This window comes from Hylobates moloch, unplaced genomic scaffold, assembly GCF_009828535.3.
Source record: "Hylobates moloch isolate HMO894 unplaced genomic scaffold, HMol_V3 SCAFFOLD_1, whole genome shotgun sequence".
NCBI classification, from domain to species: domain Eukaryota; kingdom Metazoa; phylum Chordata; class Mammalia; order Primates; family Hylobatidae; genus Hylobates; species Hylobates moloch.
Window position 1 is genome coordinate 147,356,108 of NW_026652276.1, and position 14,993 is coordinate 147,371,100.

Genomic DNA, 14,993 nt, shown 5'->3' on the forward strand with positions numbered 1-14,993 from the left:
TTTTGTATTTTTAGTAGAGACAGGGTTTCACTGTGTTAGCCAGGATGGTCTCGATCTCCTGACCTCGTGATCCGCCCACCTCGGCCTCCCAAAGTGCTGGGATTACAGGAGTGAGCCGCTGCGCCCGGCCATCACTAGGCATCCTTATAGCTGAGATTCTTCTCTGCCAGTGATATATGTTATATGCTGAGCATATTAACACAACAACTTATTCATCAGGCAAGAAAGAAAAAAAAGACTTTTTTTTTTTTTTTTTAAAGGGATCACATCAGCACACTTCACTTGAATATTGGTGATATGGTTTGGATCTACGACCCCACCAAATCTCATGTTGAATTGTAATCCACATTGTTGGAGGTGGGGCCTGGTGTGGGGTGATTGGGTCATGGAGGCGGTTTCTTATAAATGGTTCAGCACCGTCCGTCTTGGTACTATTCTCATGAAAGTGAATTTGTTCTCATGAGATCTGGCCATTTAAAAGTGTGCAGCACCTCCCCCCTCACTCTCTCTTGTTCCCATTTTGGCCAAGTGAAGTGTCTGCCTCCCCTTCCCCTGTGATTTTCTGAGGCCTTCCCAGAAGCCCAGCAGATGCCAGCATCATGCTTCCTGTGCAGCCTGTGGAATCATGAGCCGATTAAACCTCTTTTCTTTATACATTATCCAGTTTCAGGTATTTTTTATAGCAATATGAAAATGGACTAATACAATTGCTATGTTCCACACACCTACCTGCAGAGGCACATCTGGATCCATAGTAAATTGGGCAATTTTGTCAGCCCAGGGCAATAATTTCTTAGTTTTGTGGTCCACATAATAATCAAAGATCGTTCCCTGGGATGGAAATTTCACTGCTTTCATCTCTTTCTGCCACCACCGACTGAAGTCAGCTTGATAATCAGAAATCTAGGGAGAACAAGAGAAATCCTTATTGCAGACTCAAAGTAATTAAAACTATAAAAAAAGAAACAAATTATGAGTAATAATATCATAGGGGTAGAAACCTAAAATTGCCATATACCCACCAAGCACAAATTTTGTGAAATAATTAACTTAAAAAGCAAGATAAATGTAGGTGAACACCAGATTACCTGTTGGTTATTCAATCTAATGACAACATATTATGCAAATTCCTATGCTAGGTAGTCACTACTGAACAGTGGTGTTCACTTCTACCAATGTTCACATCAATTTACAGGAAAATGGGAAAAATAAGAATAGAGTACTTTTTAAAAATTAATAACATTATTTGATTTAAATCCTGTCCTTTGCTCTGAGCTCATAGCTTCCCTGGCCCTTTCAATGATAAAATATATTTCCCTTATAAAATTATGGTGATAGTTACTTTTATAAATGCTCTTGCTTAGAAAAGTAAACAACTGGCAACTCTATACCATTCCCACACATCATTATTGAAACTCTGTTGATCTCTGGAATTCTAAATCTGGGAATCCCTGCCATGAGAGATGGAGAAATGGATAAATGCATGGACTTGGTTTCCTACCAGACCAAATCTAAGGGGTCCAGCTGAAAAGTGCATAGGGATCAACTTTCAGCCTCTAGAGAGATTTATATTGGCAAGGAACAGGCTCTCTTTACTGGGAGGTGCTTGTTTTAATATGAGTATAGATATAAGACATTTACTGCCAGATTAGGGTTGGAAAATAAAGGAAAGGACAACTGTGTGCAACAACTAGAAAAACCTTTCTATATCCACAGGATGACCTGGCCCAGTGATGCCCAAGTCCACAGGATGATCTGGCCCAGTGACTGCTATATCCATAGGACAATCTGGCCCAGTGACTCCTATATCCCTAGGATGATCTGGCCCAGTCACTGCCATATCCACATGATGACCTTGTCCAGTGATACCTCTATGCATCCACAGGATGACCTGTTCCAGTGACTCCTATATACATAGGATGACCTGGCCCAGTTACTCCCATATCCACAGATGACCTGGCCCAGTGACTCCTATATTCATAGGATGACCTGGCTCAGTGACTCCTATATTCATAGGATGACCTGGCTCAGTACCTCTTATATCCACAGGAGACCTGGCCCAGTGAATCCTATATCCATAGCATGACATGACATAGTGAGTTTGATGAACTCTTAAAAATACTGTGTGTGTCTACTGCTTTCAGCAATCTCATTTTTATCTATGACTTCAACTGTGATTTTTCCCCAGAGAAATTTTTAAACCTGCTTTTACTTTGATGTCCCCATGTCATTGTATTATGGCCTATAAACTGGGCAGAAGGGGGTGATCAGTGTTTGCAGGGAGAGCTTGCCCCACCATCTTCCAAACCAGCTGAGAGCATCCCTCTACCACCCCATGCATGAGTTATGACTTTAGGTTCACTTAAATTATTTTCAGATTGGTGGTAGAAGATATTTCTTCACCCTACAAAAGTTGGTCTTGAGCCAGGACAGTTCAGATGATATTACTTATCTGGCACCATTCTCTGTAGGCAGACTACATTTAACTTTAACTTTATATCAAACTTTGCTTCACCTAACCACTACATAGGCAAAATGATTTTGGTGACAAATCTTTCATTCATTAATTCATTCAACTAAAATGCATCTGTTCTAAAGTAGAAAAGAAAACCAACACCTTCTCTCCTCTCACAGAGTTTATGGGGAAGATAGAGGAGCGGAACATGAAGATGTGTCGTCCAGCTGAGGCTAAGCCAACAAACGCAGAAATCAACAGTTGCCTTGAAAGTAAAGTTTGCTATAAGTGAGAGTAACAGAGGCAACCTATTTTAATTGGATGTTCAGGGAAGGCATCTTTAAGTGCCATTTAAGGAAGAGTCCAGCATGTACAAAGTTCCCGTGGTATGAAAGAACTTGGTGTGCTCAAGAAACTGGGCCCTGTAGCTGGGGGTGGGGGAGTGGGGGGAGTGGGGGAGGGAGTGGCAGAGGAAGAAATAGGGAGAGCTAAGCAGGGCTAGATTCAGAGGCCTTGTAAATAGAATTAAAATTTGAAATGTTATCTTAAAGGCAATAAGGAGCCATTCAAGTGTTTTCAACTCTGGAGTATATCATATGATTTCATGTGCATTTCAAAAAATCACCCTGACTGCTGAGTGAATGATGAATTATCAGAACAAATGTAGAAATAGAAAGCCCAGTGAGGAGGCTACTTCAGAAGCCAAGTGAGAAATGACGGCAGTTTATGGGAGTTCAGATAAAGTTGATTTGAAACTCGTTTTGGAGGTTGGCTGCTATGACTTAAGAACACAGGTCCTAAGTCAGTCAGCTGCTGTTTGAATCTGGCTTAGGCATGGGTTAGCTTTGTGCCTGGAAACAGATAAATATACCTTTCTAAGCTTCAGTTCCTTATTTGTAAAAGAATAGTTGTACCAATCCATATAGGGTTTTATAGTTTTTGAAGAGTAAATGAGGTGCCCTATGAAAAGCTCTAAGCACATTCCCTGACACATATTAGACACTCAATTTGTTAAGCTACCAAGTGGCTATCCTGAGAACATTTCTTGTGTCTGTTTCACGCATAATGCCAACCTCATAGCCTCTCTTTCAGATGCTCTGTAGTTAGAGCCCTTTTGAAAATTTTAAGCTGCTATTGCTGCTCATGTTGACTATTAATTAGGGAAAGGAAGGTGTCAGTGATAGCCAGCTTCTAGCTTATATAACTAGGGGGGAAGGCTGATACATTTGGAAATTGGAAAGATTAAAAGAGGGTCAGCTGGGAGGGAGGTGAGGGGTTATGAGCAGGAGGGGAAAGATGTCCGCTATCAACATCCCACCTGATTTTACAGTCCCAGAAAGGGAGAAGGGGTAAATATTGAAAGAAATACCTGGTGGAGGAGGAGGGTTGCCTTCTGTCTGCATGTGGCCTCCATAAACAAGAAACCCACACATGTTGTAAACTGTGCCTCTGAGAAAGCCACATGAAGTCCCTGACATGAACACTTGACTCTCACACAGTATCGGCTGCTAATCTTTAGAAAGCACTTGGAAATTACAGAAGGAATCTGGCTTCTGAGAATGGCTGAAATAAGATCTAGGAGGCCAAGTGAATTCCAAATATATTATTATAATAATAGGCATGCGTTATGGTAACCTAGTGGCGAGAAGTGGAACTGGCCAACAGATTATATCAACCATTTATTTTCTGATCTACAGTGAACAAACCAACAGAAATATAGGTCACTCTTGGCTGTGATGCCTTTAAATGTAAATGCCCCATTTACACCTGGAAAGAGCAAGGAAGCCTGGAAAATGTGTGCTATCTATTTTTAATGTAAAAATTCAGGGGTACCCATAGAAGCACTATGAACCATGAGAGGCCTTGAGGTACCATGGAAGGTGTGGCTTTTGGAGAAAGACACACTCGGATGGGAATCCTGATGTTGCCATTTCCCATCAGTGTGACTTTGGGCAAGTTACTTTGCCCCTCTGAGCTTTACTTTATTTGTGCAATGAGGATACCTTGAAGAATCATTGTAAAGATCACATGAGAAAAATTACACATAGAGGTGCATGGTGGCAATTAGATCTGCAAATTTCTAAAGTTGAATAATTCCCACTTTGCACTTTGGTAAGCCTAAGCAGTTCGTGGGATCTGTGTGCTGGTGCAAATGTTTGTCTCAAGTGTTTCCCTATAGGAAATCAGAAGCCACAAAATGGCTATGCAAGCAATCTGTACAGGCATGAATATTTCACTTTCAGCTAAAAAAAAACAGACCAGTGAAAAAGGAATTGGCCCAGGGTTGACTATGGTTCACAAATGACTATCCTGGGAATAGTATGTGAGACTGGTTAGAAGTAAGAGGGACTGGAGAGAGGGAGACCAATTTGAAGATTATCAAATGCTACAAACCGAATTGTGACCCCCCCCCCCCATCCCACCCCCAAATCCATATTTTGAAGCCCTATTCCCCAGTGTGATGATATTTCGTGGTGGGGCCTTGGGACATAATTAGATTTAGATGATGTCATGAATATAGGGTCCTCATGATGGGATTAGTGTCCTCATTAAAAGAGAAACCAGTATGTCTTTCTCTCTCTGTCACATGGGGACACAGTGGGAAAGTGGCGGTCTGAAAGGTGGGAAGAGAGTCCTTGCTGAAACTCAACCATGCTGACACCATAATCTTGGACTTTTAGTCCCCAGAACTGTGAGAAATAAATTTCTATTGCTTAAGCCACCCAATTTGTGGTATTTTGTTATGGCAATCTGAGCTACTAAGACACTATGATAGCCAGGGCAATCTAAAGATGCTTTGCTCCTGAATTTAGGCTGCAGGGATGGAGAAGAGCGAATAGGGTTGGCAGCTATTTCACAGGTGAAACTGAAAGGGTCTGAGATCACAGGACACAGAAATCAGGAAGAGTGATGTCTCCCACGTTTTTAACTGGAGCTACCGGGAAGAATGTACCACTGAGCAAAAGAAAAGAAGGAAGAGCAGGGGCAAGCTGGAGTATGGGGCAGAGGAGGAGATCTGTCTCAGGCACACTGAGCGGGGCTTCTTGTAGAACAGCATGCTGAAGGCGAGGCCCCAGAGGCAGCCAGAAACACAGAACTTTCAGTTCAGAACACACGGCCAGGCTGGAGGATATGGATATGGCATTGTCAGCTGGTGTTAGAACCATCAGGGATGGGACTACCCAGAGAATGCATAGACTTAGGAGAGAACAGGGCAAGTCGTATAGATCTATAACGTAACAAAAAGGTACGGATCACATATTTTAACCTCCCCATGACTCTGTCCCACACAAAACTGGAAACTGGTCCTGTAAACTATTTCTAAACATACCTGATCTTGTAGCAGGGTGCCTCCAAAAGCCCAGATACAAGCAAATACAAAATAGACTTCATAAACTTCTTTTGGGCTGTCAGAAGGTACATTTTCAGGAGTCAGCAAGCACTCCAAAAGAACACATAGAGTCTAAAGAAAAAGAAATAGTCAAATAAGGCAACATTTTTTTTAAATAGTGGAGAAAGTTCAAAGAATATTTTTACAACTCCACTTTTTCCTTAAGAGAGTACATAGTTTTTCCCAGCTGTGATTTGCTACATTGGGAGAGACAAAAATTACCACCTTGGGTGTCTAAGTTAACAGTAGAAAACTTGTCACTTTCAACCAAAATGATCTAGGTAATAACAAACTATTTTTTAAAAATAAAATTTTAAGCAATCTGGTTAATAATCAGTATACAAACCAAAATCACATATAAGCAAAAAAAAAGGGTACATATTCACTTTTTTATAAACAGGAAATCATTTTCTAAATAGTATTCTATAATCCACTTCCTTGATTAAAAACTGAAGACATCTTTCCTTATCAATAAGTGTTACCCTACACCATCACTGGAATGGATGCAGAGGATTCCATTGGATGAACAGGCATTTATTTTACTATTTCCTTCTTGTTGGACATTTAGATAAACCACTTTTGGTAAGTGCTTTGGCAGCCATTTTCCCACCTGTTGTCATAAATTTAGAATGTTGGACTGGCAGCTTAAGCCTGTGGCAGTTTTTTGGACACCGAACTAAATTTAACCTTGAAAGAAATGCTGTTCAGGAACTCAGGAACGTGTTCTTCATACCCTCCAGGTGAAATGGCAACATGCTGGGAGGTCCTAATGTACCTAGCCCATGCTTAGGGCAGTTGCGTCAGCAATGAGGGGAACGCGGCTGCTGCAGAGGCCTTCACCATGTGAAATAATAACCAGTAATGAACAGGTTTTTGGACTAGTTCTCTAAAGCACAGAAAGTTGTCATTAATTAGCACTGTTACAGATCCTAAAAACTCAAGAGACTCTTCCCCCAGTTTTTGCAAGCAACGATAGATTTTCATGTCTATTACACACACAGCAACGCAAGCAATCACAGATCAGGTCAGCACTGTGTGTATGCCTTCCCTTCCTTGCCACAGAAGATGGGGAAATATTTTTCATTTAAATTGTTGAGCACCTATTATATTCTTTAATCTTCTTTCTTGATTTCTATTATTTCACGTTGTGCCACATTTGCCAATTTGAAATAACCTTTTAATAGAATAAAACTCACCAATTTGCTATTAAGAAAAACAGTGTAAAACTCTGAGGCTTTGTTATTTTTTAGTAGAAGCCATGCTATTCTAAGGAACTGTTGAAATCAAAACAAAAAAGACTGAAGGGTCTCGACGTGATGCTATTGGCCGAGATGAACACACGAATAAGGCTATATGTTTCTTCTATTTTCTCCCACAGTACTTGAAAAACATTTTGAGTTCTGTATCAGCACTTAACATACTTTAATGCGCAATCTGAAAGAGTTAATAAACCTTACCAAACTTAAAGAGGCGTCATATATCAGAAAACAGAGTGCATTAATTTCTCAAGATAGCCATTTTAGGTTACTATCTTCTTATACTCATTTTTGTCTCAAATTTCCATTATTAGTAACCACAGAAGAGAAATTACTCAATAAAACAACAGCTTAAAAGGAGCTAAAAATTAAACGCCATTTCTGAATACAATGAAAGAAAGAAGTAGAGCAGAAGTCATATTAATTCCTACTGACCTATTTTCACACTACTCTTGAACGAAGAGTTCACACCACAGAGAATCACACAAATACACAAGTCAACTTGAGAAAGAACACGATCATGCTTTTTTGCAAGTATTACACCAGAGGAAGTCTAATTAGGCTAACTACATAATTAATTCATAATGAATAAATTCAGCCCTGCTTTCGGAAATAAATTATACCTCAGATAATTACTGTTGAAGACTATCGTTTATTTAATTGGTGTGTGAATTATCCAAGAACCTGAACTTTCTCTTCTTATTATGCTTGTGACTATTTCTAATTTTGTGTCAAACAAATTTGGTAACACACTCACTTAATGGTAACACAGTACTTAGAAAGCAATTGTGCTCCTATAGGAAAAAAAGGGTGTGGGGGGTTTCTAATTGTAAACCTTTTCGTGAAGTTTTTTACTTTTAAGGGCTGGGGATAGTTTTTCTTCAAGCTGAGATTAAGATCACAGCCTTCATTTCTGTGTGCTGTGAATTATTTTCAATGGCTTCCATAACAATATATCATATGTATCCTTCGCTCTTACCAGCTGTCTCAAGATGAAGATGAGAAAAAATATATTCCTGGGATATTATGAACTCTTCATCCAGACTGACACTCCTCCATGAATATTTTTGGGAGGGGAGGTCTGTGAGTGGTGGCACCTAGGTGGTAGAATTCGGAGGCTTTCTCTTACTCACTGGCTGGCATCTTTAATTGCACAAATCTGTTTTATTAGAAAACATACTGAGCACCTTCTCTGGGCAAGTTACTTAGGAACCAGAAAAATAAATAAAGCTATTGCAACTTTGTTCTTCTAATTATGTGCAATGATTCAACAAACACATATCTGGCACCTACTATGTGCTAAGAGCTATCTGGGGATATTAAAAAAAAATCAGTAAAACATGGTTCCAACCTTCTTTCACAAGACTGTGAAAAGAAGGAGAGCACAAACTTAAACGCTAACAGAATGTGATGGAGGTTTGCAAAAAGCTCCAGGGAACATGGGGGGTGGGGGCGGGGGGCAAGAGGATTGGAGCAATATAACAGTTCCAGAGATCTTCTCATTTTCTTGGGCAAGCAAGAACTTCTGTTGTCTTGATCAGCAAACACTACCGCATCAGGACTGGAATGTTAAATGGCGTAACCGAAGACAAACCTGCACCAGGCTACTCTCAGGAATTGAAGTGATGGTTTTAAAGCTTGTTCTCAGTTTATCCAAGCATGCGGGGACATATTTATCAAAAAGAATAGTCAAATTGGCCTTTTCTGATTGATGCCGCCTTCTGTCTATCCAACTGGCCACATACCTGAAAAGGAACACAGAAAAGCTTTTATTGAACACTAGGCTTGAAAAGCAGAATTTCACCAAGTCAAAAGCTTCCTCCTTCAACACAGCTTGGTGCAACACTTCAGGGACACGTTTAGTGAGTTCATTCTATTTTTCAAACTGCAAATATTTTAAAATGGCCCTTTAAAAACTTGTTTTAATGGCCATTTTACCTTAATGAAAAGACTGTAAAAGAAACTCCTAATAGCACTTAGAAGCCAAACATAATGGAATGTAAGTAGACCATTACCGAGCATTTATGAGGAAGTGCAGTATGTCATTTCCTGAAGGGCTGAAACTATTCCTATAGTGTAGGCCTTATTTATGAAAACAGCTTGCGATTTTTCTTGATTAATCTTGGCATCAATTATTTAGTAATGAGAAATCAGTTACAAATAAAAAGATGAAAATTCCACAGGGGCTATTTCAAAGTGTCTCCTTTTTCAATGGACTGAATGTAACTCCAATCTGATAGCCGCTAACGAGTGTCCAATAGGTGGCTCTGATATGGCGTTTCATGCTTGGGTGTGGGCGTGTGTGTGTGTGTGTGTGTGTGTGTGTGTGCAATCTGATACATTAAATATCCTTAATATATTAGTAAAGTAACACTTATCAGTAAAACAAAGCATGACTTAGTAGCACCTGTAGTAGTCCATAGGGCAAAAATGTATGATGTTAAACTAAAAATAATCCCTCAGAAAGTTCTCATTAAGGATGAAGCAGGGGGAATAAATACATTTAGCAGCCAGCAGAGAAGCAGTATGACCACAGGTCAACTTCAGCTACACTTTGCATTTTGAGCATCAGGAGACATTAAGGCAAGATGATTATCTGACAAACGGCTCCTTTCACTTTTCTCAAGCCTTCACAATAGAGTTTATTAAATGGCTAGCTATGTTACACTCTGATGAAATTTATCAAATGTCAACTGTCAAAACTTTTTCAGGTCCAAGAGAAATGGTTTTCAGTAGAAGTCCAATTGCATAAGAGTAACCTGATAGAGTGTCTCTGTGTGGTAGTGACAGTGGGAACTGTGGAACGATGGAAAGCAGGTGTCAGTGCCTGGGGACAAAGGAATGAAGGCCACCCTCTCAGCTACTGATTTTACCCCATATCAGCTGCCAGAGTGGAAAGTGGAATCTTTGTATCTAGAGCTTATCAAGAAGAGGCGAAAGAGGATTGCTCAGGGAAAGGAAAGTCTAAAGTGAAACTGCCTGGATATGCAACTTGGTTCCACCATTTTTTAAATGTGTTACCTTGGGCAAGTTACTTAACCTCTTGGTGCCTCAATTTTCTCCTCTGTAAATGGAGATGGTAATAATATGAACCTCCTGGGGTGGTTGTGAGGATTATGTAAGTTTGCATGTACAAAGTGCTTACATTAGCATCTGCCAAATAAAATAAATGTTACTCATTAGTACAGAGTTGATGGCATTCAGAAACTCAGGTTTAGATCATGGCTCCGTCTCCCTATGTTTCTCCTAAAGGCAGTAGCGTCCTATTGGGCACAAGAGTTGGCATCCTGGATTCTGATAGATATAACAAAACCCACACCCCGCTTCCCAACAAAGTTTCTTCCACGTTTCTGTGGGAGCAGAAAGCCATTGCAAGGATTACTAGGAGCAGTAACTTCAAAAAAATAGCCCAGAAGGAAGAAGTGGGCTTTGCACTTAGGGTGCAGGTAATAGCGACTTCATGGAGTCACATCAGCAGCAACTAAAGTCTCAGAGAAAATCTACCAATCCCACTAGCAAATGATGCTTTTGCACAAATTACTTCCACAAGTGAGAGGTGCTCCAGAAAAAAGTCAGTCAAAACAAAGCACGAGATGTGGTAAGAGCTGATTCTGCTTGAGAGAAAAAAAAGTGGAGGTTGGGGGGAATCAGATAAATTACCTCTACTAGGGATCAACCACACCACATAGCATAGGATAGAGACTAAAAATGGCTATGTTGCTGGACAGTTTAAAAACTTATGTAGAAATTATTGCTAAACTTTCATAGCTTAGGAATAAAATAGACATTAAAAGACAGTAAATTTAGAGGGAGAAACTGTTACCTTCAGCAAACACTGAAGCTACAGAGGTGCATTTGTGTACAATCTTGCAACACTGCTTCGTATAAAAAGTTCCTTATGATTTTTATAAGATGTGATAGATGTGGAACATGACTACTATTATATATAATTGCAAATGGCATACTAAAATGGCATATTTTTTCCTTGCCCACAGAAAAGACCACCCACATTGGTGCCCCACCTCAGGAAACGGCTACATTGTAATGCCCCAATGTATCATCTTAATGGCAATATGCAGGTCATTAACAGAGAATTTTGGCTTTCCAGAATTTGCAAATGAGTCCTCCTATCAGCAGCTCAGTTGTTCCTCCTTCCTGCAGAACTGTTCCAGGTTTATCAAGTGAAGTCTATAACCGTGTGGTTTCTAAACTTTCTAGAGTAGCCAAAGTTCTCAGACCTCTGAAAACTTCTTATTTATTACTCAGGCCTCTGGGGTTGGATCCTGTTGTACAGGATAGAGGGAACTGAACAGACTTGAAGTCTACCCTCAGAGCAAGCTTCAAGTTCTCTGTCATTCACCACGGCCTGGAAAAATGGCAGACATTAGCAGTACATGCTGACTAGCAGTGTATACCAATTATTTCTGAAGTTGCATGTTTGTAAGCATATACTGTATCCAAAGATGAGACGGTGGGATTGTAGGGACAGAAGACAATAAGTTCATTTGATACAGGTGAAAGTATTAGTGATACAAAGCCAGAAGAATATTTTAAGCTCAAGTAATAGAAGAAAGAGTATGATTTAAAGTTGTGGCTTCCAAGAGTCATGTAGCAGTATCTAGTCTTTTGTAATCAGACTTAGGGATGACATGTCTTAATGTCTCCAACTTTCATATATTTCAGCAAAAATTAATAGAAGAAGAAAATGGGCCTCTATGCCAGAGAAAGAGAAAGAGAGAAAGTAAAGGTAGTAAAATGGTTAGTGATTGCAGGAAAAGCATCTCTGGCTGCGCATTGTACTACCTTTCCAACTTTTCTATAGTTTTGAACTTTATTTCAAAGTTCTGACTCTGAAAAAAACACTGATGAAAACTGAGACTTAAGAGATTCGCTTGGAAAATTGGGTTAATAATTATGTCTATCTCAGAAGGTAACTGAGTATTAAATGAATTAATATGTATAAAGCTATCATTTTGTTAATGACATTAAAGTAAGATGTTAAAGTCTCCAATAACTATGGAGAGGAAAAAATACCCTTTATCCTAAAATAGCCATTTCGTGACTTATTGAAAGTTTATTGCAATAGGAGGTGAAAATACAAAAATGCCTTCTAGAGAAGATTTCCATTATTTTGGAAAATGACCTGGATGAATTCTTTGGGCACACATATGAACATTAACATCTACCCATTAATTCTGGATAAAACAAACAAACAAACAAAAAACCCAAAAGTAAAACCTAATGGTGAAGATAGAGTTGTTTAACTCTCTTAGGAATATAAATTGGGTGTCTCTTTAGCCAACCCGTGACCTTTGATGTATTGCATGAAGTCCGTCTTTAGAGATTTGGATCAAGCTTTTGTTAGCACAAATCTCCACAGGATAGGACTGAGATTGAATTACATATGCCTTGGGAGCTGTGAGGTTCACTACTGAAATCAGAGCACACCCAGGAGGGGTAAGAGGTCTCATGAAGGAAATGAATGCCGCCATGCACTGTGGTGCCTGGGTTCTCTGTACAGAGGGAGTCAGGGCTGCTGGAGAGACTCCCTCAGGTAGCTCCCAACCAATAGAAGCATTTCAAGAGACAGAATCCTAGGTGTGGAAGGGAGTTATGATCCCAAGGAAAACACCCCATTTAAGACTTTTGAAAATCACTCCTTCCCCAAAACACATCCAATAAAGGCTTTGTCAAAAGCAAAAGCCTGGGCATGGCTCTACTACACTGTAGAGGTAAGGAATGAGACTTTTAGCGAGCATGTCAGTACACACAGGAAAGGCAGCCTGGAGAAATACATCAGTTAGACATCTGGCAGGAAACAGATGTCATCCCCAAATCAGGATAATAAGGGAAGGATCAATAAAAGGACTAGTCACAGAAGTGTGGGCAAGAAGTAGAGAAAATGGAAGGGACAGTACCATGCCAAAAGGGTGATCACAAGGAGTGGTTATTGTACCTACGCCTGGAGGGACAAGAGAATGAAGGACTGCCAGAACCTGGAAGGAAAGAGCCTTAATGGAGAGATATAAGAAGAGCTGTGACCTGCAGTCAGAGGGACAGAACCATCCTGACATGACTCTGTTGGGAAGGAGAATAAGCAGCCTGACCTCACTGTCCTCTCTCCCTCTCTCTTCCTGCCAGGATTCTTCATTGGCCAAACCAACCAGAAGCTGGAAGGCAAGGAGCCCACTAATGTGGTCCATACAGACCACAGAAGAGGGTGAGAAGGATGGAGAGTGTGTCCAGAGAGGTAAACAGAAGATTTCTGACATAAGAAGCATGCCAGGCACAAGCATGGGTTCACTGGTAGAGCTCAGCAATTCCTACAGTTCGAAGTGCAGATGCTGGAGGTGACAAGTTACAACCAGGATGAACCGTAGAAAATGTAAGCATTTGAGGAGTAAGCAACTGGGCACCATAAAGTTGCTCTAAATCAAAGCATTACAACTGTTCGTGTATGCATAGTATATATACATGCAAACAAACATAATCGAAATGATTTCTTTTTATATAAGTGTTCCATATCAGCTTTCATTATTTATTCACTTATTCAACAAATATTTACTGAGTTCTTAACATCTTCAAGGTATGTGAACCAGGTAATGTCCAAGTAAAAATGACAAAGGCATTCCAGTGCTAACTTAATTATCTTTTAATTAGCCTAATTAATTAGCCTTAAATGTAATTGCTAATACCTTCAAGTGAGCATATAGATATTTAGAATTTTATACTAAGATTTTAACAAGATCCAGGCACAATTTGAAAAAGCACTGATTAAAAACTGGGCAAAGAACTTACATGAACATTTTTCCAAAGAAGACATACAAACTGCCGATAAGCACATGAAAAGATGTTCAACATCACTAATCATCAGGGAATTGCAAATTAAAATGAGCTATCACCTCATGCCCATTAGCATGGCTACTGTTAGAAAAAAGGAAAATAACAAGTGCCGGCACAGGTGCAGAGAGATTAGAAGCCTCGTACACTGTTGGTGGGAATATAAATGGGTAGCAGCTGTGGAAAACAATGTGTCAGTTTCTCAAAAAATTAAAATTTAGAATTAATATATGATCTAGAAATTCTTCTGAGTTCTACCCGAAAGAATGGAAAGCAGGGTCTTGAAGAGATATTTGTACACCCATGTTTACAGCAGCACTATTCACAATAACCAAAAGGTAGAAGAAACCCAAGTGTTCATTTATAGATGAATGGGTAAACAAAATATGGTATGTACACATAATGGAGTATTATTCAGCCTTAAAAAAGGAAATACTGCAATATGCTGCCACGTGGATAAACTCTGAAGACATTATGCTAAGTGAAATAAACCTGTCACCAAAAGACAAACACTGTATGATTCCATTTATATGAGGTACCTAGAGTAGTCTAATTCATAGAGATAGAAAGTAGAATGAAGGTTGCCAAGAGCTGGGAGGAGGGGAGAATGAGGTGTTATTGTTTAATGGATAAAGAGTTTCACTTTGGGAAGATAAAAAACTTCCAGAGATGGATGGTGGTGATAACTGTGCAACAACATGAATGTGCTTAAGCAAAAATTATAAAAATGGTAAATGTTATGTTACATACAATTTACTACAATAAACCAAAAAGAAATACTCACGGATTCCAGCCCAGATCTTGTGGGTTCACATACAGAATACCAGCTCTGGAAACAGTGGCCGGGGTTGCGCTCCTTAAGTGATGTATCTCAAACAGAAGCCTCATGAAGGGAGTGAGGGCGATGCGCTCATTGCTGGCGAGGGTCAGCACCTGGAGTGAGCAGCACAGCGGTGCACAGAGACACACTGTCACCCACCGGCAAAAGCAATGCCGCAAACATCCGGAATCAACGAGTACTTTCCCCTACCAGAAGTACCACAGGCTGTGC

The 14,993-nt window shown here is 39.9% G+C and overlaps 1 protein-coding gene across 1 annotated transcript in view; it reads right to left on the bottom strand.

Moving 5' to 3' along the window:
- Positions 1–14,993, bottom strand: part of DNAH11 (dynein axonemal heavy chain 11) — a 363,007-nt gene that overhangs the window by 186,554 nt on the left and 161,460 nt on the right. The window contains exons 42-45 of the mRNA XM_058446556.1: positions 14,727–14,875; positions 8,697–8,847; positions 5,787–5,918; positions 730–903 (exon numbers count right to left, since the gene is read on the bottom strand). Coding sequence (XP_058302539.1) covers positions 730–903; positions 5,787–5,918; positions 8,697–8,847; positions 14,727–14,875 — 606 coding nt within the window. The remainder of the gene's footprint in view (positions 1–729; positions 904–5,786; positions 5,919–8,696; positions 8,848–14,726; positions 14,876–14,993) is intronic.